Source organism: Parathielavia appendiculata, assembly GCF_033297405.1.
Source record: "Parathielavia appendiculata strain CBS 731.68 unplaced genomic scaffold N657scaffold_1, whole genome shotgun sequence".
NCBI classification, from domain to species: Eukaryota; Fungi; Ascomycota; class Sordariomycetes; order Sordariales; family Chaetomiaceae; genus Parathielavia; species Parathielavia appendiculata.
In genome coordinates this window covers 4447784-4474252 of record NW_026944220.1, presented here as the reverse complement: position 1 = coordinate 4474252, position 26469 = coordinate 4447784, and the positions used below count along the sequence as shown (strand labels likewise).

The 26469-nt window shown below is 55.9% G+C and overlaps 9 protein-coding genes across 9 annotated transcripts; 3 read left to right on the top strand and 6 right to left on the bottom strand.

Annotated features, from left to right (window-relative positions):
- Positions 1-218: 218 nt before the first annotated feature.
- On the bottom strand, positions 219-767 carry N657DRAFT_564195 (uncharacterized protein; the record flags this gene model as incomplete). Its single annotated transcript, XM_062788261.1, has 3 exons — positions 219-422; positions 544-618; positions 678-767. 3 exons carry the CDS (start codon positions 765-767, stop codon positions 219-221), a joined length of 369 nt encoding a protein of 122 aa, XP_062653401.1.
- An 807-nt stretch (positions 768-1574) lies between these two features.
- Positions 1575-3519, top strand: N657DRAFT_660923 (regulator of G protein signaling superfamily). Its single transcript, XM_062795067.1, has 3 exons — positions 1575-1986; positions 2042-2729; positions 2783-3519. Exons 1-3 carry the CDS (start codon positions 1817-1819, stop codon positions 3017-3019), a joined length of 1095 nt encoding a protein of 364 aa, XP_062653400.1. The 5' UTR covers positions 1575-1816; the 3' UTR covers positions 3020-3519.
- On the bottom strand, positions 3340-5172 carry N657DRAFT_640287 (uncharacterized protein). The gene is made up of 3 exons (XM_062791944.1): positions 4833-5172; positions 4084-4735; positions 3340-3839 (listed from the first exon to the last, which is right to left on the bottom strand). Exons 1-3 carry the CDS (start codon positions 4863-4865, stop codon positions 3775-3777), a joined length of 750 nt encoding a protein of 249 aa, XP_062653399.1. The 5' UTR covers positions 4866-5172; the 3' UTR covers positions 3340-3774.
- A 1524-nt stretch (positions 5173-6696) lies between these two features.
- Positions 6697-10231, top strand: N657DRAFT_587786 (heavy metal translocatin; the record flags this gene model as incomplete). Its single annotated transcript, XM_062789825.1, has 2 exons — positions 6697-6797; positions 6847-10231. Coding segments are annotated over 2 exons (3486 nt in total), but the record flags the coding sequence as incomplete, so codon positions are not given.
- A 596-nt stretch (positions 10232-10827) lies between these two features.
- N657DRAFT_652968 (uncharacterized protein) lies at positions 10828-11280 on the bottom strand (the record flags this gene model as incomplete). The annotated part of the gene is made up of 2 exons (XM_062794353.1): positions 10828-10932; positions 11011-11280. 2 exons carry the CDS (start codon positions 11278-11280, stop codon positions 10828-10830), a joined length of 375 nt encoding a protein of 124 aa, XP_062653397.1.
- Positions 11281-11596: 316 nt separating this feature from the next.
- On the top strand, positions 11597-13717 carry N657DRAFT_660920 (DAHP synthetase). The gene is made up of 2 exons (XM_062795066.1): positions 11597-12304; positions 12356-13717. Exons 1-2 carry the CDS (start codon positions 11820-11822, stop codon positions 13272-13274), a joined length of 1404 nt encoding a protein of 467 aa, XP_062653396.1. The 5' UTR covers positions 11597-11819; the 3' UTR covers positions 13275-13717.
- On the bottom strand, positions 13716-14868 carry N657DRAFT_677219 (uncharacterized protein; the record flags this gene model as incomplete). The annotated part of the gene is made up of 3 exons (XM_062795971.1): positions 13716-13987; positions 14073-14689; positions 14795-14868. The coding sequence occupies 3 exons, from the start codon at positions 14866-14868 to the stop codon at positions 13716-13718; spliced, it is 963 nt and encodes a 320-aa protein (XP_062653395.1).
- Positions 14869-18211: 3343 nt separating this feature from the next.
- On the bottom strand, positions 18212-19980 carry N657DRAFT_640281 (galactose mutarotase-like protein). The gene is made up of 3 exons (XM_062791943.1): positions 19567-19980; positions 19130-19471; positions 18212-19063 (listed from the first exon to the last, which is right to left on the bottom strand). Exons 1-3 carry the CDS (start codon positions 19828-19830, stop codon positions 18692-18694), a joined length of 978 nt encoding a protein of 325 aa, XP_062653394.1. The 5' UTR covers positions 19831-19980; the 3' UTR covers positions 18212-18691.
- A 342-nt stretch (positions 19981-20322) lies between these two features.
- Positions 20323-26396, bottom strand: N657DRAFT_610143 (uncharacterized protein). The gene is made up of 2 exons (XM_062790316.1): positions 23139-26396; positions 20323-23087 (listed from the first exon to the last, which is right to left on the bottom strand). Exons 1-2 carry the CDS (start codon positions 26124-26126, stop codon positions 20751-20753), a joined length of 5325 nt encoding a protein of 1774 aa, XP_062653393.1. The 5' UTR covers positions 26127-26396; the 3' UTR covers positions 20323-20750.
- Positions 26397-26469: the final 73 nt, after the last annotated feature.

Below are 26469 nucleotides of genomic sequence, written 5' to 3'. Positions count from 1 at the left end.
AGCGCATCACTCTGATAGTTTCCCCTACCGGCCCCTAGCCCCGCTGCACACTGACCGTCCGTTGAAATGGTCGTGGTATCGAAGGTGCCGTGCTTCACGAACCCATGTATTCGTAAGAGGAAGCTAGATGCCATGCGAAAACTCCGGAAAAGCCCAATGTCGCCCTGAAACCGAACCACGGCCCAATCTCGAATGCCCCAAGTTTTGTTGCCCACCCTTTATTCCTCGACGACAACCGTGTGCAGACCCTTGGGGTTCTTGACGTTGACAGCCTGCACGTAGCTGTAGAGCTTCTCCTTGGCACCCTCCTCGTCGTTACGCCGCCGGGAGATGCGGATGCGGAGCCTGTAAGGAACGCCCTTCACGCCCTGCTCCCAAACCTTCTTGTTCAGCTGGGGATCGAGACGGACGTCCGTGGTACCCTAGATTACCATTGCTTGTCAGCATCCAGTCGACCTATCTGCCAATTCACCCATGTCGAAACCGGGGCAATTTCGTCACGCAATTCGGAGTCTTCGGGTCGGCGTCTGCAGTCGGACGTACCATGGCTTTGGTAGCGAACGCCTTGATCTCCTTGATCGCACGGGGAGCCCTCTTCTTGAAGGTGACACCGTGGAGCTGGGCCCAAGGTCAGCACTTCAGTATGTCCCTTTTCTATCAATCTCTGCATCACATACGCGCTTGTGCATGTGAATGGTGTACTCGCGAGCCACGACGTCGGCGATGGCCGAGCGTTGGGTCTTCCCTTGGGGCTTGGTGGACGACATTCTGGCAACAGCTCGTTAGCGGGTGACGCAGCGGTTGTAGGAGTGGTATTCCGGAGCGTAGAATCGCGCTTGGTCGAGTCGGCGCGGGAATGGATGGACAGTAACGTACTTCGGCGACGTCTGGGTCTCGTGCACTCGGAGTCGGGTTGAGTGTTGTCGAGGAATCGTCGGTTCTTGCTGGGTTCGCTGAACCTACCTCTGGGAATTTTGCTCGGTTTTCCCGCGAATTCTACGAAGTGCGGGCCTAGGCTCAGCGTCCTCGCGTAAATGCCCTAAAAGTGGAATGGTGTCTGTGCTGCTAGCTCCGTTTTTTGGCTTGTGGCTGCAAATCAATTTGTGGCTGGTACTGCCACTTTTGGCAGCTGCCGAGCTGCTTTTCTGATAATACCAACCGGCCCCACCTCATTCAATTCGCAGCCATGATTGTTTGTTAACAGGTCAAGTGGCAGACGCTACCTACGCAGAAAGGAAGAGAAAAAGTCCTCGCAGGGGCAGAATGCAAGAAACCTAAAAGAAAGGAAGAGAAAAAAAATACATGAGGGTTAAAAAGTAAAAGAAGAATGTAAATATAAAATACATGAAAATTTTCAGGGACATAAAGGAAAGTAACTAGGAAACGAAAAGGAAATACAAATGAGGGTGTAGATGCCCAAGTTACGTACTAACTGACGAACCAGCCCGCTCTTTGATTATCCGCGGTGCAGGGGGCAACCGCGCCTTGACATCTCAAAGCTGTTTGCTCGAACTCCAACAAGGCGCAAGCCATCAATTCTCACCACTGCATTCCTCCCAGCAGCATTTCGTCGACTCCCATGCGCTGTGCGCACAACCGCATTCTTTTCTTCCCGCAAAACCAAACCCCCGCCTCTTCCCCGGCCACCTCAACACCAACGTGCAACACTTCAATTCAGTGACCGCATGCACCCGATAACTGTCACACCACCAACACGAGAGCTCCAGTGGTATATCTCAACGTGATTCAAGTCCGATCGTTACCATTCTCTCTTTCTTGCCACGTTCAACTCGATCTCAATCCAGCTTGATTTACAATGGCAGACCATGCCGCAGCAACTCCTTCACCCCAGCCCGATTTGACTCGGAACCGTCTGCCGACTCTGTTCGAGGTCCTTAGTCGGCGGACTCTCCCTCCTGTCGATCTATTTTCCTTCTACATCTACATGAGGGATCAGCAGCGCTCTGTTGACTACCTCGACTTCTGGTTAGCCCGACGGGTTTATGTGCTCTTGGTCATGCAGCAACTGACTTTGCGCTAGGCTCGATGTCGCACAGCACATGTCGCTCTGCCGCCACTATGTACGTGAGCTTCGTCGCTCCGTTCTCGTGAGCACTCCCGACCCCGAAAGAGGCTCTCAGCGATCGTCGGGGATCCTTGAAGGCCTCGGCGACATGAACCATCCTGTCGCGGGACCGTCAATGTACGCCTCGGAAAAGGAAAAGGACCAGGATGCGCAGATGTCGGCTTTCCTGCGGGAGGATCGGGGCGAGCATCACGAGTCCCCGGTAAGCAGCAGTGCTAGGCAGGAGCGTCCAAGCACGACCATCAGCACCCCGCGCGATCCCCAGACCGATTCGAATTCTCCTCCCCACACGGTCGCTCGGCAGGACATTAGGGCTTCTGCCGAAAAGATCCTCTACACGTTTCTCCTGCCAAATGCCGAACGCGAAATCACGCTGCCTGGCTCAATCACTCAAGACATCATCACAGCCATTGAGGAGTTCGGAAGGGACGATCCGGAGGTGTTTGATGTCGCCAAGGACTATGTCTTTCAGGCGATGGAGCGCGATGCATTCCCCGGCTTTCTCAGAATGAAGGCACTTGGGAACCTCATTCCGCCGACACTGATCATGCGCCTCATTATTGGTCTGGTGTCTATATTCGGTGGCTTCTGGGCTGCTTTCGTTCTGATCTTCCTCAATGAGAGTCGGATGACGAGACTTTGGGTATGTAACAGTTCTTGCCAATGTCCATTGCAGGTTGCTAACTACCCTCACAGCTCATCCTCCCCTTCACCATTGGCGTTTACTGCCTTGCCTCTTACCAGTACTCGCTCGACCCGATCCTCGCTCTCATTGGTTTCAGCGAATACACCCCCTTCAACTTCTCCCGGGTGCGGGAGCCGTACGTCCGGAAGCTCATCTCGCGCCGGGCAGTCATGGTCCTTACCGTCACGGTTCTCATCGATGCGGCCCTCTGCGTTCTCTTCATCCTGGTTCCTGGCAAGCGGCTCTGAGTGGGGCCCTCAAGTTTAGCTCACGGGAGCTGTGAGCTGGCCTCGCTCCCGACTAAACCAGCCATTCGGGTGCTGGGAGGAAGAAGTGACCTGAACCAGAGAGCCTTCTTCGTTTACGACCGTCACGACCACCAGGGGCATTATTGAGTTTCCGCTGCCTTTTGAACGGATTGAACCAGGGGCGCAGGTATTCGTATAATTACAGGCGGTGCAGGGTTTAGAGGGAGGACTTAACTGGGTGTTCAGGATACGGCGTGTTTTGTCAGCATTTTCATTCACCATAGTTCTCAAGCAGCTTGGGTGCGTTCCATGGAGATGACAAGCTGTTCTCGTTGCTGTCTGTTTTTCCGTCCTGGCTTTTCATTGCACTCACCGCCGATGTACGATACCAAATACCCCCGTGTCGTGGGCCATTCAGTACTTGAGCTAGAGGGATTGCATCCCAACGGAGCTAACTGCGCTGGACTTCATCCTGGTCTTCTTTGACCGATCAGAGCGACCTATCTTGTGAATGTCTCATCGCCATCGATACAGGCATTCATCAATTTATTTTGACGGGGTATACATGATGACCCCTTGCAGACCCTCCTCACCGGGTCTTGTGTGCACTTAGGCCTCCAACTTCCGCTTACTCGCCCGGTTCTTCCCATCCGGACCCCTCCCTTCACAATCCACATCCATACTCACTCCATTCTCACTGTCGCCATCCGCACCGCCGTCCTCCGGATCCCCCGTGCGGCCCTTGACGGCCGATGTCACTTGGAGGTCCGCCGGGCCGGCTGAGCCGGTGTTTGCGATTGGCCCGCCATTTGGGAGTAAACTGTTGGTGCCGCCAACCGTCAGCACGCTGTCCATCTCGTTGTCCGTGGTGGTGGATGTGGTGTTGTCGGTATGGCCGCTACTGCCGCCGCCCCGGAGCGAATATGTCGGGCTGTGGACCGGTGCAAAGATGCCGCAGCCGCGGTAGGATTGAGGAGCACCTAGCTCGGCGGTGGAGGGGTACGCGGCGGCAGCAGCAGCGGCAGGATGTGTTGCAGATGCGGGGGAGGTAAGGGGCAGCCCACCCTTTTGCTCGTTCTCCATCAGCTTGTGTGTCTCTTGTGTGCGGGCGGCGGCCCGCGCCGCGCGCCGGTCGACGTCGGCTCGCAGCTGCGTCATCTGGCACGAGAGGGATGACAGCGTCGCCTCGCACCGCCCGGCCCAGGCTTGCAGGCTCGCGAGGAGGCCGCTGATGGCAGTCGGCGCGACGTCCCGCAGCGGGGAGACGCTGTTGATCTGCACCAGGGAGTCCTTCGGGTTGAGCTGCCCTTTGAGCAGGCCGGCGTAGATGGCGCTGATTACGAGCTCTTCGAGGGCTTGACGGCTGGGGAGGTCGAGGGCCTTTTGGAGGGAAGCGTAGTCGAGGGACGGGGACGGCGGATTGTTGCTGTGTTTCTTGGCGAGGGTCAGGAGTGAGAGCTGGCGGAGCTTGAGACGCTGCGCATCGTTGAGCTTGGGCAGACCGGCGGTCGAGGTGTAGGAGGAGTAGGTGCCATAGCTGAAGATTTGGAGGAGGGTCAGGTACGGCGCGAACTCGTCAGACGAGGCGAGCGCCTGGATCTGTGGGGTCTGAAGCAGCTCAGTGAAGATGTAGGTATTCGGCGCCGAAGTCACTCGCACGATCAGGTCGGCGGCAGCACGCGGGGACGTGGCTGATTTGCTCAGAGCTAGAAAAGGCTATGAAAGACATCAGTCACTATTCGTATGCCAAATCTCTGGGTGTGTAAGGGACTGTGGACGGCACAACGAGGGGAAAACGGCAATGATGACGCACCTCGAGAGCATTAAGCGCTTTGGTCTGCTCCATGTTTTCCTATGTTCAGTCCAGTCGATCCCAGCTTGTACAATACATCCAATTCAAGTTTCGGAATGAAGATGAGAGAAACTCTTGCCAGGGTCTGAAATCCCAGGCTTTGTGGTTTGTCGCTGTTTAGGCTGCAGCCTTGTTGCTGATGGTTGGTGGGGAAGGCGAGCTATGGTAAGGCTGAAGCTGCACAGAGTGATGGTGGTACTTGTACATCTGGCCCAAGTTTGCTTGCTAGCAGCGGATGTAGAGTACACGTGTATGTACTGTAACTTAAGGGCACTCATGAGGACTTCTGGGCTGCGAGCTCTTTTCATGCTTATCAAGCCTTTCTGCTCTCCTTCTTCTTTCTTTTCTTTTACTCATTGTCGTCTTTCTCTTTTCCCCGCTCGATTTTCCGATCCCCTCATTTGTGTAAGTACAGTACTTTATACACATGGACCTGACCTACCTCCAGCGGTTTGTTATGTGGCGCGCTACCAGGAATGGGGGGTCTTGAATTGTACCCCCGCATGCTTAGCGATACCAGCACCATGGCGATCGCGAGATGTCCCAAAAGGATCGACAATGCCAAGCGCACTGCCCGATGAGGAAACGATCAGCTTTGGCCACCCTTCGGCTCAGAATAAAGCTATAGGGTGTTTTGCCTCGTTGACCTGCTTCAGGATTGTTTGACGTTAACCGAGACCCTTCTTCTTCGCCTGGGATCCGCTACTCGGATTGGACCTCCTTCTCGGCCATCCGAAATACAACTCTACCTTGGCCCACGTTTTAATTTTTAGCGCAGACCAGGAACAAAGCTGGAGAATCGTTTCAGGAGGAGCATACAGTGCGTTTCTCCGGGATGTGCATTTCCCGTCTGACGCATGCTCTGCAGTTTGTCAATAATTCGCGGGACGGGAGCCGCCAAGGCGGGTGACAATGCAGTTAACTAGACTATTGGACTCTCATTGCCGTAAAATCAGCGAGTTGTGTGTGACCACTCGCACACTAAAATACGAGATAGATTGGCTGCTTATTCCGGTATTGGGCAGGGAACACTACCTAGCCAGTTAAAAAGCCAATGGAACCATCACCCGCTCCTTTTCTGGTACTGGAGGGCAGAATACCCAATACTTGGCGACCATCTTGAGGGTTGTGTCTTGCCGACAGAGTAACAGATTTCGCGACCGGAGAAGAAGCTGGAGAGTCGGAGCAGAGCTCCTTTCGGATTCCGAATCAAAAGTTGGGACTTCCTCATGTCAAGGCCAGACACTGCACCTTAGTCAAATCCACAATCAGGAAGTGTGTGCTCTGAGTAATCCAAGCCTTATCTGCATAGAGTCGAAGCAAAGTCGTGAGAAATAGACATGTCACTTGAAAAGAGTGCAAAGCCACTCTCCTAAGTATCCGTGCCGTCGACAGTTTGGCGTTTCCCTCGATGCACAGTCCGTTGCACTGTACACCCCCACCATCTCGCCATCCGCCAGGCTCCTGACAAGATGGCCTAAGCCGGAACAGGCTGACAAAACTCGTTCCGTCGCTGCCGCAGCCAAGCTCCCAGATATTCCCTATCTGGCATCTTTCGGACCTTTCTTTGCCCCCCATTATTGTTTAATTGCACCCAGCAGCCTGCCAACGCTGGAAGTTGGCCTGTTTTCGTTTCGCTTTTCTCAAAGATTCCGGTTACGCCATCCTTGCGAACCAGCACTTTCAAATGTTATAGCGGCTGTTCCCGGCCGATCGAGCCATCCCGAGTGTCTTCACGTGATACGTTGCAATCGTGCTCCGGTCCAGCCCAGACTTTGTCGTGCTTGGGTTTTAGAAGTGGTCACAACGGAGGGCGTCTCTCAACATGGCGCCCGCGCCAATCCAAGTCCCGTCGAGGGACGGCGCATCGCTCGCGGCGCCAACGGCGCACATGGCGACTACGACCCTCAAGGTGGAGGGAATGACGTGAGTTGCAGTCGCACGCTTGCGCTTTGACTCTCCTAACCTCTCTTAGTTGCGGCGCATGCACCTCGGCTGTTGAAGCAGGCTTCAAGGGTGTCGATGGAGTTGGCAGCGTCTCGGTCAGTCTGGTCATGGAGCGGGCGTTGGTGATGCACGATCCCCGAAGGATATCGGCCGATAGGATACGAGAGATTATCGAAGACCGCGGATTCGACGCCGAAGTCTTGTCGACAGACCTCCCCTCGCCCGTCGCACCTTGCTCCTCCTTCGGCGCGGTTTCCACCGACGATGGCCCAGCTACGATGGTTACCACGGTTGCCATCCAGGGCATGACCTGTGGCGCATGCACATCGGCGGTGGAAGGGGGTTTCAAGGATGTTTCGGGGGTCAAACACTTCAGCATCTCGTTGCTCTCCGAAAGAGCCGTCATCGAACATGATCTGTCGCTTTTGACCGCCGAGGCCATTTGCGAGATCATTGAAGACAGAGGTTTCGACGCTCAGGTCGTTGAGAGCAGTGAAAAGGAGCCAGAGGCCAAGGTGGTGCCGGAAGGCATGCGGACTGCGTCGACCGCCACGACCACTGTAGCGATCGAGGGGATGACATGCGGGGCATGCACCTCCGCCGTTGAAGAAGGGTTCAGAACCGTCAGTGGTGTCCTACGCTTCAACATCAGCTTGCTGGCGGAACGGGCAGTCATCACACACGACCCTGCGAAACTGCCGGCGGACAAAATCATCGAGATAATCGAGAACCGAGGGTTCGATGCCAAGATTCTTTCGACTACCTTCGACTCAGTGGACCACGCCAGTGGCACATCGACGGCGCAGTTCAAGGTCTATGGGGCACTGGACGCGGTCGCCGCCAAGTCGCTCGAAGAGGAGTTGAAAACACTTCCAGGCGTAAACAGCGCAAGAATCGCACTCAGCACGTCCCGGCTAACGGTAGTCCATCTGCCCAACGTGACAGGTCTGCGAGCCATCGTTGAGACTGTCGAAAGCGCCGGGTTCAACGCCTTGGTTGCAGATAACGACGACAACAGCGCCCAACTTGAATCGCTTGCGAAGACCCGAGAAATCAATGAATGGAGGGGGGCTTTCCAAATTTCGGCTTCTTTTGCCGTTCCCGTCCTCCTCATCAGCATGATCATTCCCATGTTCCTGCCTGCTTTAGATTTCGGCTCCATTAGACTTATCCCCGGGATATACCTCGGCGATATCATCTGTCTGGTTCTCACGATACCCGTACAGTTCGGTATAGGACGGCGGTTCTACAAATCAGCCTGGAAGTCAATCAAGCACGGCTCTCCTACCATGGATGTCCTAGTCGTCCTCGGCACGTCCTGCGCGTTCTTCTTCAGCATCATGGCCATGCTCGTTTCTCTCCTGTTTCCCCCTCATACCAGGCCAAGCACAATTTACGACACGAGCACGATGCTCATCAGCTTCATCACCCTTGGTCGGTTCTTGGAGAACCGCGCAAAGGGCCAGACGTCGAGGGCGCTTTCGCGTCTGATGTCCCTTGCTCCGTCGATGGCTACAATCTACGCTGATCCGATCGCTGCTGAAAAAGCCGCGGAGGGATGGAGCGAGGCCAGCGAGGACGAGTCGAAGCAACCCTTGGACGGCAATGCTGCTGAGGAGAAGGTGATCCCCACCGAGCTCATCCAAGTGGGTGACATTGTAATTCTCCGACCAGGAGACAAGATCCCAGCAGACGGTGTTCTGGTCAGGGGGGAGACCTATGTGGACGAGAGCATGGTCACCGGCGAGGCCATGCCAGTTCAGAAGACGAAGGGAAGCTTTCTCATCGGTGGCACCGTCAATGGTCATGGAAAGGTCGACTTCCGCGTCACGCGGGCTGGCCGCGACACCCAGCTCAGTCAGATCGTGAAGCTGGTGCAGGACGCACAGACAAACCGCGCCCCTATTCAACGTCTGGCCGATATCCTGGCGGGCTACTTTGTCCCGACGATTCTGTTCCTGGGCCTCATGACTTTCCTGGTATGGATGGTGTTGAGCCATGTTTTGCCGCACCCGCCCAAGATCTTCTTGGAGGATGCGAGCGGCGGCAAGATCATGGTTTGCGTGCAGCTGTGCATCTCCGTCATTGTTTTCGCATGCCCTTGCGCCCTTGGTCTTGCCACTCCCACGGCTGTCATGGTCGGCACTGGAGTCGGCGCAGAGAACGGCATTCTGGTCAAAGGCGGAGCGGCTTTGGAAACCATGACGAAGATTACCCAGGTTGTTCTTGACAAGACGGGCACTCTCACATACGGAAAGATGAGTGTGGCCAAGGCCACCCTCGCCTCGCCCTGGCAGGACACCGACTGGCGCCGGCGATTGTGGTGGACTATCGTCGGCCTCGCTGAAATGGGTAGCGAGCACCCCATCGGCAAAGCAGTTCTCAACGCTGCAAAGACAGAAGTCGGCCTTGGACCTGAGGCCACGCTTGAAGGCAGCATTGGCGACTTCTCGGCGGCCGTAGGCAAGGGTATCAGCGCATATGTCGAACCAGCAACAGCCACCGAGCGAGCCCGCTACAAAGTCCTGATTGGCAACGTCTTCTTCCTTGAGCAAAACGGCATCAGCGTGCCGCAAACCGCCGTCGACGACTCGGAACAAGTCAACGCAGCCCGCTCCACCAAATCCTACGCCGGCACAACCAACATCTTCATCGCCATCGACGGCGCCTATGCAGGCCACCTCTGCCTCTCTGACACCATCAAAGAGGGCGCCCGCGCCGCCATCATGGTCCTCCACCGCATCGGCGTCCGCACGGCCATGGTGACGGGCGACCAGCGCAGCACGGCGCTGGCCGTGGCCTCGGCGGTCGGCATCCAGCCCGACGACGTCTACGCGGGCGTGTCGCCGGACCAGAAGCAGGCCATCATCCGGCAGCTGCAGGGCGCCGGTGCCGTCGTGGCCATGGTTGGCGACGGCATCAACGATAGCCCGGCCCTGGCGACCGCCGACGTCGGCATCGCCATGAGCTCGGGCACTGACGTCGCCATGGAGGCGGCCGATGTCGTGCTCATGCGCCCCAACAATCTGATGGATATCCCCGCCGCGCTGAGCCTGGCGAGGACTATCTTTAGGAGGATCAAGATGAACCTTGCGTGGGCGTGCATGTACAATGCCATTGGATTGCCGTTTGCCATGGGCGTGTTCTTGCCGCTTGGTTGGCACATACACCCCATGATGGCGGGCGCGGCGATGGCGGCCAGTAGTGTCAGTGTGGTGGTGAGCAGTTTGTTCCTGAAGCTTTGGAAGAGGCCCAGGTGGATGGATGACGTGGAGGCGGAGGTGGAGGAGAAGGGGGGTGTGGTGAGGAAGGGGAAGGGGTGGGGGTTGCTTGGGAGGGTATGGGAGGCGGTTGGCGGGTTGGTGGGGAGGACGAAGAAGAGCGAGGGGTATGTACCGCTGGCGACGCTCGATGGGGAGCAGGCGGTTTGAGAGAGTCGGGGCTTTTATGGGTGCGTATTTTGGGTAGCGAAGTGGTGTTCTTTGGACGGCCATCGTTTCCTTTGTGTGTGTTTAGGCCTGTTGTATACCAACTCGAATGTTACATGCTTATCTCATGTTATGCTCTTCGCTGTGATTAAAGACTCTTGATTGGGAAGCAAAGATCGGTGATATGGGCGAGCAGATTCAAACCGTCGTGTCTTTGAGACTTGCCATCTCGATGACCAGTCAGGTCTATTCCGGGTTTCCTTTCTCCTTCAACAGTCCCCCAACCTCAAGTGAAGTCGTTGGATATCGTCTTGTCTCCGAGCCCTGCGCCAAGTATGTAACCCTCAGATCAGGTCAGCCCAGTATTGGGCATTCATCGACCATACAGTCCTCGCACTACGTCCAAGGGTCACTTGGGCCCCGGTACAAGAGTCGGCGAAGACGCCGGTAGCTGCATCAAGTTCGCGGCGTACCCCCAACGCCTGCTGCCGTGATGCTTGGCCCATGGCATATTATGTGCTGTAAGGGGATCAGTCACGTGTTCGAAGCTATTTCATGTTGATCTTCGGTTGCAGCGTCGTCTAGAAGTTAGGCTGTAAGTAGGCTTTCATAGCCCTGACCGCATCGCCGTCGTGCGCCTTGAGCAGTTCGGTCGCCTTGGGTTTTGATAGCTCAAATTCGTCCACCTAATCATCGGTCTCGTTAGCACCGAACCCAAACGAAATAACCCTTTTTTCCATCGCCGCAGAAGCTAGGTGACGAACCAGCAACTTCACATCCGCAGCATCCACCTTGACCGTCTTGCTGGCCTCCTTCTTGTCGACACCGCCCAAGGCATTCATGGCATTCTGGACGGCCTCTTGGTCGACCTCGCGGCCGGCACTCTCGTCGTCGGCGCCATGCGTGTCGAGCTTGGAGAGGGCCGCGGCGGCCTTGCGGTCCTCGGCTGACTTGGCCGTAGGCTGCACCTCGTCCTCGACGTCGCCCGAGGTGGCGCCCTCGACAATGTCGGCTGGTTGTCTGTCTTCAGCCATGGCGTACGTGGGTTTGCCTTCTTCGTCTTGGGTGTTCAGCCGGAAGCTAGTGGGGAGCTGTGCCTTGTGTTGCAAGTGCGAAATGTCTCCGGGATGTCTCCACTGCCCGCGGCGTGAGCTGCTGAAGGTCGTACGGCGTCATACGGGTAGTAAAATCTCAGGATTGTTGGCTGACCGTGGGGGAGGGGTAGTTCCGGCTGGCGCTAGGCTAGGAAGAGTAAAGGCTGGATTCGATCCGGTGGGAAACCTTTCCATTGGCCAATGCATGCTTCAGGTTCTTTCATAACGCCTTGTTGAATGTTTGCTTGAAACCTTTGACTCACAGTTACAATGAAGGAGTCGAAATCTGGCCACAACTCTCTCTGGCGTCGTCGTAATAAGCCTGGTTGAATAAGAGACTGGATTTGACGGTCAACCTTGTCCCCTCGTTCGCCGACTTTTCCAGCTTGGCTCCTGCTCAGGGACGAAGAAAGACCCCGACTGAATTACTTCGTGAACTGGAGTGCCTCGAAAGGTTTCAACATCGGTGAAGTCTCATCATGAGCGGCCCCAGCATCGACGGACAGGCGCCCGAGTGGGCTCCCGACTCGTGGCGGTCAAAGCCGATCAAGCAGTGCCCGGAGTACCCAGACAAGGCCGCCCTCGCGAAGTCGGTGTTGGCGCTCAACCGGCTGCCGCCCATCGTCCACCCGCGCGAGATTGTTCAGTTGAAGCAGCACCTCCGGGATGTCGCCCAGGGGAAGGCCTTTCTGCTCCAGGGCGGTGACTGTGCCGAGCTGTTCGACTACTGCGAGCAGAATGCCATCGAGTCCAAGATCAAACTACTCCTGCAGATGAGCTTGGTGCTTGTCTGGGGCGCCAACAAGCGGGTTGTGCGCATCGGCCGCATGGCCGGGCAGTACGCGAAGCCGCGGTCGAGTCCCATGGAGACCGTCAACGGCCGCCAGCTGCCGTCGTTCAGGGGGGACATCCTGAATGGCTTCCATCCGGACGAGCGGGAGCTGGACCCTGACAGGCTAGTCAGGTATGTTATCCTCTGCGCCTCGGGCTTCCCCCGCTGACTGAAATTGTCCAGGGCCTACCATCACTCCTCAGCCACTCTGAACTACATCAGGGCAGCCCTCGCCTCTGGCATTGCCGATCTGGACAAACCCCTCGACTGGGGTCTCGGCCACGTGCGCGATCCGGTGCTCAAGGCGAAGTACGAAAAGGCCGTCAACTTCCTCAAGGACATGCGGAGCTTCATGCACACCATTGGCGCCGAGAGCGACAAGTTTCACACGGTTGACCTGTTCACCAGCCATGAGGGCTTGCTCCTCGAGTACGAGCAGCCGCTGACCAGGCTGCTCGACGACCCGACGTCGCCCGCCTCGCGGCCCAAAAAGACATATTACAACACGTCGGCCCACTTTCTCTGGATCGGCGACCGCACCCGGCAGCTGGACCACGCGCACGTCGAGTACTTCCGGGGCATCGCCAACCCGCTCGGTGTCAAGGTTGGGCCGACGACGCCCACATCAGACCTGCTCGCGCTGCTGCGCACGCTCAACCCGTCGCGGGAACCGGGCAAGATCACGCTCATCACGCGCTACGGCGCCGACAAGGTAGCGTCCCTACTTCCCGCACATATCCGGGCCGTCGAAGACAGCGAGTACGCGCGCACGGTGGTGTGGCAGTGCGACCCGATGCACGGCAACACGCAGTCGGTCAGCGGGGGGATTAAGACGCGGCGATTCAGCGACATCTTCAGCGAGCTGCAGCAGACGCTGCGCATCCACAAGGAGCAGGGCAGCTACCTCGGGGGTGTGCACCTCGAGCTCACGGGCGATGCCGTGACCGAGTGCCTCGGCGGGAGCGAGGGCCTGGACGAGGATGACCTGTCGACCAACTACACCAGCTTCTGCGACCCGCGGCTGAACGAGAAGCAGGCGCTGGAACTGGCCTTCTTGATTGCCGATCACTATCGTAGCGAGAGGGAGGAGGAGTTGGCTTGAGCTCTGTTTCTGGGGGTCTTGGTATGATATGCGTGATTTTATCTCCCTTGGGTACCGAGTGTGAGGACACAATGGGATGCACAATTGGATGGCATAAAGCCTACTTGCAATATTCACCGGCAGGACTACCTACATGAATTGCAGGCCTTCCCGTCCCCGCTGATTCCACCGCTTCACAGGGCAGCCAATGTAAACAACACGTAGGGCTACGAGCTCGGTCGGCTTCACGTGTGCATGCCGTCAGACCTGTTGCTTGCCTTCCTTATAGCTTGTACCCCGAAAAATGGTTACCGACATTGCTAGGGGTTGGGTTGCACAGCCTAAGGATGCACCTTGCCGTGGGCATTAGGCGTGACTGTACGGTGACATTGGCCCACTTCCAGACGATCGAACGAGAGGCGAGAGGGGTAAAGGGGACATGGAGCTGGTAGGAGCTTACAGTCAGTGTTCAAGGAAGTCGAAGCTGTTGCATTCCGAAGTATTTGCACAGGTCTTGGCACAATCGTCGAACGTCCTCTGCTGGTCGGCGCTGGAGCCAAAGTAGCGAACGCCATCATCGGGGGGGCATCCCGTCGCCGACCTGCACGTCATCCGGTAGCATGCACCACCAGCCTTTATGACCTGGCCGTTGAACCCCGAGCAGAGCTTATGAGGCGGTGCAGGGTTGGACATGGCGCCGTCTTGCGGGAACGGGCGGTCGTCGCGCTGTGGCGCTGACGGGTCGACGTCCTGGTTTCTTCATCAGCAAACTGAAGCTCTGAAGACTGTTTGAGGGCAGGAACATGTCACAAGATTCACCGTCGGACAACGCCCCGCCACCGCAGGCGGAGCACGCACAGGCGCAGCCCATTGAGTGGGCACTCGCAAACTCGCGCGCCTCAATGGTAGGCTCGCCCTGGTGTTTTCCGTAGTAGCAAATCTGCCGATGGACGTCGTAGTCGACGCTTTGGCACGCCAGAAGCCGCCCGCACGCCTCGATGCACGTCTTGAGCGACGGCTGCCTGTCGCAGAAGATGACCTGCGTGCCGTGCCGCTGGCCGCAGTCCATGTGGAAAGACTCGCCCACGGACGTGACATACAGCTGGCCGTGCGTAAACCGGCACTCGGTCGAGCACAAGACGCCCGCCGAGTCCAACGAGTCAATGGCCGGGGGGTCGACAACGAAGGCGTAGCTGTGAATGTCCTCGGCGCCACATGTCTCGGCCGAGTAGCCACCGTCCTCGCTCAGCTTACAAGTGTAGTACGCCTCCCCCGGAACCAGCGGATTAGCATGCGCCACAAACTGGACGCTGCTACACCGGTCCGTCCTGCTGCACTCATCCATACATTCGCCAACGTTGGTGGTGACGATGGTCTTGATAACCGTCTGGGCCCCGTGGGTGCAGCACTGGATGTAGAGTGTATCGCCATCGGGGCTTTGATATAACTTGCCGTCACCTACTTAAAGTATCGTCATGCTCGGTTAACGTATCGCCCGTCAAGCATTGTGGGTGAGATATAAAAGAATTCTTCTGACTTACCCGTCGGACAGATCGGAGAGCTGGCATAGGACAGCGCTTGACCAGTCGATGCCGCGGCTCGCGTGGCCGGACATCCTCGTGCATCAAGGCGTGTATTGTTGCTGCCACCAACGTTTGCGTCTCCGCCACCGGATAGATTCTGGCTGCTGGATGAGTCTGTCGAGCCAGTGCCGCCGCCGCCGAACGGGTTCTGGTTGCCGGTTGAGTCTGTCGAGTCGGTGCCGCCGCCGGAACGGATTCCGGCTGCCAGTGGATCCGGCACCGTTGAGGACGTAATCGTTTACTGCACCAAAGGATTTTGTGTGCCGCCCCCCTGTGCACCAGCGTTGATGGTCAGGCCCACGAAGCTCAAAACTATCAAGCCTAATGTGGACTTCATATTGCTGTCGCGATTTGGTCGCTAAAAGAAACAAACGGATGATGGTCGAGCTGTGTGGACATGTCAACGGAGACAGTGACACCTCGAACCGCCACTTCCAGGTTTCTTTATATATTTTTTCAGTCATGAATGTCCTCGACCCCGGCGTACAAACGTACCCCGTAGCCCCGGGGAAGGCACTGCAGCATTTGCTCTGCTCGAGTAATGAGTGATGTCGACGATGCCGTAGCCGCTAGCCAGCCACAGCACGGCGCTCCCTTCGGAATCATGTCCTGTCCAGCTGAAGGGAATCAACCTCAGGTCTTGGATCTGCAGGTTCCAACTGCAGCCTTTGACGCCGATCTGTCCTACTCAACAAGCAGGTTTGACGCCCGAGGATCGAGTTCCGTAGATCGATGAGATCCAGTCAGCTACCGCGCGGGCCGCGCGTAGGTAGGGACGAAGAATGTGGCCATCTAACCAACATGGCTGAATCATGCAGCCCCACTCAACAATAAGCGAAAGAAGATCGACGATCGGGGCGTTTCTCAGCTCAATACGTTCAAGACAAGGAAGGTGCCAACCAGTGGATCATTTGTTGTATACTTGCATCCGTTGATTACCGTAGCTTTCCGCGGGAGAGTCAGTTGATGCAGGGCCCGACCGGCTAGCGAAGAATTGCAGCGTTCGGCCTTGCATCGACCGCCGACGCAGATCTCTAAATTGGGCCGTCAAAGTTCGGGTCGCTTCCGAGTCGTTCAACTACGTATGCAGCCAGTAACACGAACACAGACTCTACGAGATTGGGAAACAGGCGCGCCTCAGCTCAATAGAACCAAGACAGCAACATGCCAAGCTAATAGATCATTCGCTATTTGTTTGAATCTCCACGCGTCTGCTTGTGCTTCGAAGGAGATACGATTAGCAGTTCAACCTGATGCAAGCTAATTGTCAGGTAATCATAGTACACGAAAGTCAAAGATAAGAGAAGTCACTACCGCCGGACAGAGTGTGCCGATCGAGGAACTTGGCCCTCCGGGGGCCTGGAGGGTCCCTCACGCCAGAGGTTTAGCTCTCTGTTCCCAAGATGTGATAGCAGCCTTGCTGAACTTCTGCAGCCGTGTCTTCTAAAAGCCCGTGAGTTGCTTCGGAGCCTTCGAGCACCACTCATATAAAGCAATGCCTTCCTTCGACCTCAGTCACTCACTCTCCTCCGTTGGTCCGCATTGAAGTTTGCCTCTTGACAAGTAACTCTAGTTACTCTATTATCAACAATCGTTGTTCACCGTTGTTCACCTTACCCTCAGCTAACAAATTTTGTGTTGTAACCGAAAGCCAAACACCATAAAAGCCCAGATCTGGCTTCTCGCGGGCTGTGGCCACATATGCCGACGTGGCAGAAGCAACACTCTGCTGGACAAACGGCCTCGACCTGCTCATGGGAGGCCAGCCTTGGGGTACCGAATGCAGACAGCCATCCGTGAACCCTCCAGCGCCTCCACCACCTGCTAAGTTCTGCCAATCCACCAGACTACCTTACCTACCTTATACAAAAATGCAACCGAGGAAAATAAATAAATAAATCAACCTTGAACCATAGCACCGTGCGCAACCGTGCCGGCGACCGTCACGTCCATGGTCACAAGCACAATCACAGTAACCACGATCATGACCGCGACCAGCTTTGGCAGCAATCTCGCGACGGCCGCCACTGCTACCGGCGTCTACATGGGGCTCAACCTACCAAGGGCCACTCCGCTCTTCGACGCGAGTGGCAGTCCGGCGTGCTGCGTCCCCATCGTCGTTGGAGGCCAACGGGTATGCCAGACTACGGGTAGAGCCGATGGGGAGCTCGTAGCCAGTTGGAGGTGGCTGAAAAAAGTCTCCCGCGTGGCATATGAGAACTACTTAGGCGCCTAGACACATAGAAGGCAGTGAGACGGGGCACTCGGCCGACTTGGGTTTCCGTCTGATCTCTGATGGGCTTTTGCTAAGACCTATACCTTATGTGCTCCGTCCTTGGAGACGGCGGTCAATGTAGCGTTGAGAAGCAGCTGTCCTCGCCTGAACGACCGCGATTGGGTTCCTGCGAGCTGTATGAGAGGAGTTCCGGGAACGAACTAGTTGGTTAGGGGGCCCAGCTTTGAAAATCAATCGAATAGGACAAACAGGCAACATTTTTCTAACTACATATCCAACCCTAGTTTGTTTGTTAGCGTGGCATATGGCGGGGCACTAGACATAAATGGGATAAAAGAAAGGAACGTAAGAAAATAAGAAAGAGAAAATATGGGACGTAAGGACAAAATATAAGAGGGGGAGGAAAGATGAAGAGAAAGAGAAAGAGAAAGACAAAGAGAAAAGAAGAAGAGGAAGACAAAGGTATAGAGGAAGAGGGAAGAAAGAAAGAAAGAATAAAAGAAAGAATATATTATTATTATTCCTACACCGCTGTGCCCCAGGGCGTGCCGGACCTTCAGCAACTTACTATACAGGAAAACCGCGCCCTCGTGGGCCGAGTGAAAAACCCATATCGACAATCAAGAAAACGATCAGTGTGTGATCCTGCAAATACAAAGTGGGAAGGCCTCTTGGCCTTCGAAGGAAAGGGTATTAGACTGCGAGCTCCAGCTCCAGCCTCCTGGCCAAACTGTACATCGGCAGTTTCCCCGAGTCCATCAGCCAGTCCAGGATCCTCTCCGTTAGCCGTGCAGCCTTGGGACTGATTCCCTGTAGGACAGAATAAAAGTCCCTTCGTGTTCTGACCTCGGCTCTCTCCCATATTCGAGTCAACGGTGGGGCCAAGCACCACATCACAAGGTGTTCGACAGTCTCTCGCCCCTCTCCACACTCGCGATGAGGGATAATACCTATCACGCGAAGTTCCACGCTAACGCACAAAGCAGAGTTGGACTGTAGGTGGATTGTTTTTCTGTGTAATAACGTGGACGAGGTCACGAGCTCCCGAGTCACTAATGAAACTGGCACGGCCGATCAAAGGAAGCTATATATAAATATAACCCCTTTCACCTTGAGCCATAGACTCAGTACTATTAAACTCCAAATACACTCCCTCAAGTGGTGTCGACTTACAGTCTCCAATCGCTCTGTGTGGCGTTAGCCAAGCCCACTTAGACATACTAGAAACTGTTAGTTGCAACAGAAATGATTGGGCAAAAGGTGGTGTACTTGTACTAGAATTCATCATGAGCTCCCTGGTGATATGTGACGTTAGGATCATATAGGGTCTTGTTGGCCCAGCAACGATTGGTTCGGGGGCATAACGAGTGATTTGGTTCTTGACAGTGAACCAAGGACTCGGAGCTCCTCCCACAGTAGTCTTTCTGAAACTATGCAAACAGCTCTATCAGATTTCCATCCAACTTACGCTAGCAGGCTTGTTCCCACCCCTTCAACCATCATAGCCGATTAAGATGACTGAGCACATTCATCATCGGTTCCCAACTTCACCCCCATGATCACAAAACACCCTTCCCGATAGACTTCCCTCGACTGCCCACCTGCCCCCAACCCGTCAGTCACAAGAGCGTGATAGTTTGCGCCCCCTCGAACGCGTCCCCTGCTTCGACAGCTTGCCACGACCCCACCGCGCCAGGCTCGACGCACAGCATCTTTTTGAAGCCGTCCTTGGGCTCAAAGTCGGCGATGCTCTGTGCCTTGTCGGTCCACGGGTTCCACACGACCACGTTGCTCAGGTTGTCGCGCGTGACCCGGTACTTGGGCCGCCCTTGTTCTGCGACAGTCACGGCTTCTTCCACGGGTGCATACACGCGGTCCGTCTCGCCTGTGATGGTGAGCGGGGTCGTGGTCTGGGTCTTGGCTGCGCCGGCGTCGACTTTGTCCGTGTAGGACGCGTTGGAGAGGCCGTGAATTTCGATTGCGGTGATGTCCTGCGTGTTTTGTTAGCGAGAAATAGGTGGGTTGAATCTAGGGGCGAGTGGAAGGGGATGGGTTACGTTGACGCGCAGATAGGTGTGCATGAGCACCTGGCACTCAAACGGCTCGGCGCCGTCGTTGGTGGCTACGATGCTCGTGGTGAGGCTCGATGGATTCAGCGTCACGCTGTAGATCAGGTTGAACCGGAACGGCCAGTGGGCGTGCGCTAGGGGGTCGAGCCCCGGCGAGCCCGAGCTTAGCCCGAAGTCGAGCTTCACCGTCGGCTCGTTGTTGGCCGAGGTGTTGTTGTCTGCCGTCGACTCGGACGTCGACTTACCCAGGAACTCCCAGCGCGAGGTGCGCGCGAACCCATGCTGCGGAAGGTCCTTGGTTTGAGGGTGCGTTGGGGCCGTGCCGAAGACCTGTACCCGTGATTTGTCAGTATAGATGACCAAACTACCTTCTCACTTCCGCAAATGAACTACGCATGATGTGTGGGAGACGTGGTAAGACAAACCGGGAAAACGACAGGAATACCGCCCCGGACGGCCTTGCTGCCGTCCAGCTTGGCGGCATCGCTCAGCCAGAGCTTCTCGTTGCCCGAGGCGTCCTTCCAGCTAATGACGGTGGCGCCGTAGAGCAGCACCTCGACGCTCTCCCCCGTAGGCAGCTCGGCTACCACGCGCGAGTTGTCGTCGGAAAAGGTCACTGTCGCCTGAGGGGGCAGGCCGGGCGTCGACGAGAGCGTTGGGGGCTTGGGCTTGTTGACGCGTTCGACCATCTTGTTGCTTGGTTTTTAGAACACTTGTTCTTGTGTGTCTCAGGGTTGAATTGGCCGGTTGATTGGGTGAGAATGCGATGGATAGAGCTAAGTGAAACTGAAGTCTGCCGAGTAGTGAGTGAGGAAGGTGAAGTAGGCGATGAACAGCAGCTGGTTGTTTGGTGGAAATATACTGTACCAAGATGGAACTGCGGGGTAGTTCACGATGGCGGGGAGCTTCCCGATGCTTTCAACCGCAGTTGCTTTTACAGAGAAACCTCGAGGGAAATACCAAGCAGAACCTGCTTCCTATTTATCCCAAATGAATAGACTGACAGCACAGACAGTCTAGGCAGCCTTGTGGCAAAGTTGATCGTCAAGATCGCTACAATGCTCAGTTTGATCTCTCGTCGATGACCATCATGCGCAGGACAACAGAAGCCAGAGCCAAACTTAGCTGTAAGCTTCGCGAGTGCGGGGCAACCCAACCACGGCGGGGTCGGGTGTTGGACGGACCTGTAACACAGTCTCGTCCCCGGTGCCGTCAGGTGCATAACCTGAAACACACGCCAGCTGCGTGTGCCGTCACTGACGCACCGCTGACCTCAAACAGATCAGGTCTGGCCCTCATAAAATGGTCCAAGCTCCCTTCTTTCCCTTCATGAATGTGACATCGTCGATCGCACATCCCTCGTCAAAGGCAGTCACCAACTCCCCTCCTTCAGGAAGTTTACTCGCTGTCCAATAGCGCTAAGACCATTGCCTCAGTCATGCTCCATTGCGCCCTGCTAGTACACCTTACACGTCTTCAACAACAGCTTATGCCGATGCTAGTCCATTTTGAACAAGAGCCAACCAATACCTATACCCATCACACCATGTACGGATAACACCAACCGACCCAGGAAGAAACCCCGTGAATCATGCTAAAAGGAAACTGCCTATGCTCGCCCACGCCGTTCTGCCTCGTACAGCTCCCTCTTGATATCCATAAACATGTCCTCAATCTGATAGACCTCCTGCCTCGACAGCGCCGCCTGCCGCAGCTCATCAAGTCCATCCCGAAACAGGCTCAATATCTTCTGCACCCGGTTCGCCACAGGTGCTACTTCTTGGCTCGTGACAGGTCCTGCCGCAATGTCGGCAGCTCCTTCTTCCGCTTCTCCATCAATGGTGGGTTGTTGAGAATCGGCTTGCATTACCTCCTCCTGGGGTGGAGACTCGAGGGGATTCTCTTCGGAGTTTGGCCTTCTATCATCCTCTTGCAGGCAACTGTGATTGAGTTCGAGAGCAATCTGGGACTGCACACCTTGGTCGTCTTCTTCGACTTCCATGACGTCTCCGGCCTCGGGGACCACAGAGTACTGCGAGCAGTCCTCGTGGTTCTGGTTTTCCAAACTTGAGGGCTCGGCCGAAGAACTAGGGATGCGTTCCTCGTGGTTTCCCTCCTTCTGCTCGCCTTCCGCGGCGATGGCCGGCATCTCTGCAGAGGCATGAACTTCGACATCCACATCGTCAACAGTCGCTGTCTGGCTCGCCGGGATTCCGCTTATGTCCTGGCTCGAATCATGCCGCTTCTTCTTGGGGATGGTCCCTTGTGCCTTGGACGAAGCCCGTTTTCTCTTCTGTCGCCCTGGACGGGTCTTTGACTGCGAGGTCGCGATACCCTCTGGTTCAGCGCTAGACGAGACGGCAGATGCCGCTGAGCTAGTTCTGGTCAACCTAGGTGGCGCTGGCGGTACCGGTTTCTGCGGACTGTCCCCGACCACAATGCAGTCGATGACTGGTGACCCCTGCCCCTTGCCCTCAGGAGACACCGAAGGTGAAGGCTGGTAATACTCTGAGCGGTCAGTCTTAACCGAGTCCAACTCAACTACCAGCCTGATCAGACTCTTTTCGTCGAGATCGCTGACCTCGAACGAGGTATTGTCTGTCGGGATGTGGAATGGTGGCCTCGCTTTTGATGACTCGGCCGGCTTGGCAGCTCTCTCCGTCTTCTTGGGAGTAGGCGGCAGAGGACTGGTTGGTGCGTCCACGAACTCCTCGGCGTCAGACTTTGGAGTCGGCGTCTCCCGAGATCTGGCTTGGAAAAGCCGAGAGGATCGCCGCGGAGTAGACGGGATCTCCTTCGAAATCTCAGCCGGTTCTGGGATTGGAGCCACCTCCACCACCTCGAGGATCATACTATCTTCGATTATCTCATCCACGGCCGACTGGGACTCTGCTCTGCTTTCTGCCTTTGCCGGACTGCTAGGAACCTCGGAACCAGCATCCTCAGCTCTGGGCAGAGTCACAACGTTGACGTAACCACGTTTGCTCGAAGGGTCGGGAACAATCTCATGCCGGTTCGGATTGGGCGACCCTGAAACTGGTGAGGAAGAAAACTGCCATTCTTCCATGAGACTGTGGCTAGCAGACCTTGATCTTATCTCGGCTGCAAGTGGATTTCCCCTAAGCTCCGGAGGCGATGAAGGTGGATCCGTCAGGTCATGCTCGGGGATGACAACGACTTGGCCACGGCGTGGAGTCGGAGTTGACGAGATGTAGTCGTCAAACCCTCTCTCGGGTTCAGGGGTAGCGTCTTGCCGAGTTCGAGTTCCGGCTGATTCCATTTGTCGACCGGATACTTTAGACTTTATACCCGGACTAGACCGGATCTCAGGGAATAAAGCAGCGTTCTCGCGCTGCCGGTCACGGATCTCCTTTTGCCGCTCCGTCAAGACCTGGGACTCGAGTAGACTACCCATGGCAGAGGAAGGTTCAATCGCAGCGAACTGAATCTGCGAGTCGTCATGTCTGAGTCGAGGGGTCGTGTTGCGCCAGTTGGCTGCGGCTGGCTTCCGCTGAGGGGATCGATCAAGATGCCTCCAGGAAGCCCTGGTGGATGCGGGCGACTTGGCTTGCGACGAGCTTGGTCTCGGCGTCCCGATTCGACTGCTGGATCGCGTCGAAGGCAACCGGGGTAAGCTGAAGTTCTCGAATGATTCAATGAATGCTGGTTGCTGCGCAGGATACTCGGCGCTCGACACCTCCAACCCGGGCAAAATGATATCGGCTTGAAGTTGCAATCTCTCCAGTGCAGCTCGGAGCTCTTCCGGATAGTCCAGGTGTCCAACGTTCTGGAAAAGTCTGTTCCACAGGGAAATGGCGCCATTAACCATAGCTCGATGGCATGAAGCAAACGATGCGCAGAAGAACCGCTCCAGGAATTGCAGATGCTGCTCAGGATGCTCGATACTAGCGATCAGGTGAGAGAGCTTGTCCCACAGCGATTTAGTCTAGGCGGTGGTTAGCCTCAGAAGTAAACGAAGAACAGCAATCGAACTTACAGCCGCAAGGACAGGGTTAGGAACGCTGCCAAGCAGTCGTTCTTGGTCTTCAAACCAAGGGAGACAACCGTCTTGCACAGAGACCATCGCTCTCAAAAGCAGGTGACTGTTGCATCTATCGAAGAAGCCGCTAATCTCCTTGAAAAGGTGCGCCGTAGTAAAATCCCGGTTGACGAAGTCAAACTCGTCGTCGTGGTGAACAAGGTTGAGGTGGTTGTACAAGAAACCCAGAACCTCGTTGATGAGTCTGTAAAGGTTGTCGAAGGTGTCGAAGGATGAGGAGCGCGAACCGGCCAGGACCGTGCCCCAGAGTCGTTTCCGAGCAGCATCAACGGCTTGTCTGTCGCGCGGCTGGGTTGCGACAGAAACCAACTCGGCCACATATCTGACACATAAAAGTGTCCTCTGAACGCCGTCTTGAGCGGTGAACAACTCAGCCAAAACCTTGGCCAAGGGCTCAATCACCACAATCGCCACTCCTGCATCTCCGGTTTCCTCGCGCACTCGCTTGACGCACGCGTGGAACAAGCTTTCCCACTCGTCATATGGAAGGTTGGGCGTCGACCTGAGTCCGCGCTCGAGAACCTTCACGATATCGCGGTAGTCGTGCCCAACGGGTGTCTCACCCGCTGAAGCAGTTGACTGGTGGCTATGATGGCCTGGCTCAAGCCAGCAAAAGATATTCTCAGCCACCAACACCCAAGCGCCAAAGGGCCGAGGATTGTCCATTGGAATGACTGAGATAAGGTCCTGAGCGAGGTCCATTCTTGCTTTGTCTCCCTTAGAGTCAAAAAAGGGGGCAAAAATTTCACGAAAGAACGTGGCGAAACATGCATCGTCCGGAACATCTGGTGGGAGGGCTGACAACATGGAGAAGAGCGTGTAGAGAGGCGGTCTGGCACATGAGTGGGGTTTGCCAGTCTTCTCTGTAAAAGGGAGGACGCCTAGGGAGCTGGTCATGATCTCCAAGTACGCCCGAGCTGACAGCAGAAAATCCGCCGAACTGACGGTAGCATCCGCCTTGTTCGTTAAGCCACGGCTCCAGAGTTTCTGCAACACAGCCAGCGCCTCTGCAACAAAGAGGGAAGTGTCCTTGGACACTTTGATCTCCTTGGCTGCGGCGGAGGCCACTGTAGTAACCAAAGTCTGCCAAAGGTTGTGTGTGGCGCTACCCAATTTGGCCAGCGCAAAGAAGTCCTGCTCAAGTATTGGCTCAACCACCGCAAAGACCCGGTTGCTATTCTGCCTGAGCCATTTTGGGTCGATGGCAGGAAGTTCGTCGGGCCTCACAACTGAAGTTTCCGCGATGTGGTCGACTCTCCATCTCCGCGGTGTGGTGCAGTCGAACAGACCTGATAAAATGGCGCTAACCTGGCACAGGTTGCCCTCGGCAGCCTCGGCCGTCGGCTCGAGCAGCTTTCTGAGAACATGCTCGAGGCTGCTGTCCCAATAGCCGTCTAGGACGTCATAACTTGTGTTGGGTTTGAAGGCGTAGTAGAACAGGTTGCAGATCCCCCCTAACACGGTTTGTCTCAACTCCTCCGAGGTCCTGCCGGATCCTTTTCGCCTGAGCAGCTGGCTTATGAGAGGGGAAGTGAGGATGGACATGTTCTTCGCCGACAATGCCTTAGATTCAAGGAGCATAAGATAGACGAAACGGCCCCAGGCATGGTTTGCGGCGATCTTGGTCGGAAAATCGGTGCTGTTGAAACAGTTCTGGATGATGTGAAGCCAACGTTTGCCAAACTCCCACTTTTCCGGTCGAATGCGGAGAAGAAGAAGGACAATGCTCCAGATCTCTGGGACAACGGCTGACTCGTGCTTGTTCTTCGCCATGGCGTTGAGCTTCGCTTCATAGTACTCGATATACCGCCTATCCTCGTACGACAGATTGAGCACCTCCATGACCTTCCGGGAGAGCGACTTTTCGTGGCCGATACTAAAGGCTGCTTCTAGTCCCAAAGAGATAGCCGCCGATCGGATATCCTTCACATTGCTCAGCATGTCGGTGAACATGTCGAGCAGCCAATCTGAATAGGAAACCATGGGTTGCCTGGCCTGCTGGACCAGTTTCCGGTAGATCAAGACTCGGGACAAAACAATGCTCTTCCCCTTCAGATGTTCTTCGATGTTGCGGAGCGAGGAAACCAGTCTCCCCACTCTGTCGGGAGTCATGACTTTCGAAGAGAAGTTCTGTAACGAGATGGCCTGCATGAGCCTGCGGGCAGTGTCTTTCGGAACAGACGCGTCTTCGAAAGAGCGGATGCAGTGGTCGACTAGGAAGATGCCGAAGTCGTTCGAGATGGTCGAGGCAATTGCCGGGAAGTGTAGGAAGGTGTTGAGCAGGTTCAGGGCATGGTTGACGAGGGAGGTGTCGAGGGTGCCTTCGGGTGACTTGGCCACGATATCCCGTTGCATAAACTGGGTGAAGAGAGTCATCTTCTCCTGTAGAGCCACGCGGTCGGGCAAATTGTTGGACGCTTTCCATGCCCGGGTGAGCATCAGGTAGGCGTCCAGTTTGGAGTCGCGGTCGCCGCCGGCGAGCTGCTGGAGCGTGGATTCCAACATGGCGGCCAAGTTGACTTGGAGGTTTGAAGGGTCGCAGTCACTCCCAGCCGTGGGGTCGAGGAGGTTGGGGGCGTTGGCGGTGACTTTGAGGATTGACTTGACGGGCTTCGACGCGCTCCGAGACAAGGACACGGGGGTGGGGTGCTGCCTCACTCCCTCGCCGTCAACGTACACAGGCGGGTCCTTGTACTCGGCCTCGGCCGAAAACCCAACCTTCTTCCGAATCCGGTGCGAGGTCGAGGTCGTGATGGAGGAGGCGGGTGAGTGTCCGGGTGGAGTGTGCAGACTCAGTTGGGTATCGATGGAGCCCAGCGAAGGTTTAATCGGAACTGCAGCCTCATGGTGTGCTTCTCGCGGTGGGGTCGGCGGCCTTGGTGGAAGAGAACCTAGGAAATTGGAGAGCACAGCTGGAGATGACATTCTGCCTTGCTGGGAGGACGAGGTTGGCTGCGTCCCAAGAGCAGCAGAGTGTCACCTGGATCGACAGTGCTGCAGTTGCATTGGAACAAGAACTCCTAGGAACCAAAAAAAACAAAGTAGAAAAGGGAAGTCAAAAGCTCAGACAAGGAGCAGCACCGTAAACCAGAAAAAAGAATCGGTGTCCTGCCACGACGTCCCAGCAGCGGATGGGAGGATGGATTGGAACATGAACAGGCTGCAAGGGACACCAGGCCATTGAGGACTTTGACGCGGTCGCGTGAACGGCGAACGGAAGGCGCGTCTGTTCCGCGCATCACTTTGTCAAAGACCCACCTCATCCCCT

What these genes read in the sequence shown, in the direction of transcription:
- N657DRAFT_660923 (XM_062795067.1), top strand. Translation starts at nt 1,817, where the DNA reads ATGGCAGACCATGCCGCAGCAACTCCTTCACCCCAGCCCGATTTGACT. An exon ending in GTTGACTACCTCGACTTCTG is followed by an intron (nt 1,987 to 2,041) that starts GTTAGCCCGACG and finishes ACTTTGCGCTAG; the next exon opens with GCTCGATGTCGCACAGCACA. An exon ending in GTCGGATGACGAGACTTTGG is followed by an intron (nt 2,730 to 2,782) that starts GTATGTAACAGT and finishes CTACCCTCACAG; the next exon opens with CTCATCCTCCCCTTCACCAT.
- N657DRAFT_640287 (XM_062791944.1), bottom strand. Translation starts at nt 4,865, where the DNA reads ATGGAGCAGACCAAAGCGCTTAATGCTCTCGAG. An exon ending in AAGCGCTTAATGCTCTCGAG is followed by an intron (nt 4,736 to 4,832) that starts GTGCGTCATCAT and finishes TGTCTTTCATAG; the next exon opens with CCTTTTCTAGCTCTGAGCAA. An exon ending in GATGGAGAACGAGCAAAAGG is followed by an intron (nt 3,840 to 4,083) that starts GTGGGCTGCCCC and finishes CGGCACCAACAG; the next exon opens with TTTACTCCCAAATGGCGGGC.
- N657DRAFT_660920 (XM_062795066.1), top strand. Translation starts at nt 11,820, where the DNA reads ATGAGCGGCCCCAGCATCGACGGACAGGCGCCCGAGTGGGCTCCCGAC. An exon ending in GACCCTGACAGGCTAGTCAG is followed by an intron (nt 12,305 to 12,355) that starts GTATGTTATCCT and finishes GAAATTGTCCAG; the next exon opens with GGCCTACCATCACTCCTCAG.
- N657DRAFT_640281 (XM_062791943.1), bottom strand. Translation starts at nt 19,830, where the DNA reads ATGGTCGAACGCGTCAACAAGCCCAAGCCCCCAACGCTCTCGTCGACG. An exon ending in GTATTCCTGTCGTTTTCCCG is followed by an intron (nt 19,472 to 19,566) that starts GTTTGTCTTACC and finishes TCACGGGTACAG; the next exon opens with GTCTTCGGCACGGCCCCAAC. An exon ending in ACACCTATCTGCGCGTCAAC is followed by an intron (nt 19,064 to 19,129) that starts GTAACCCATCCC and finishes CAAAACACGCAG; the next exon opens with GACATCACCGCAATCGAAAT.
- N657DRAFT_610143 (XM_062790316.1), bottom strand. Translation starts at nt 26,126, where the DNA reads ATGTCATCTCCAGCTGTGCTCTCCAATTTCCTAGGTTCTCTTCCACCA. An exon ending in CTAACCCTGTCCTTGCGGCT is followed by an intron (nt 23,088 to 23,138) that starts GTAAGTTCGATT and finishes ACCACCGCCTAG; the next exon opens with ACTAAATCGCTGTGGGACAA.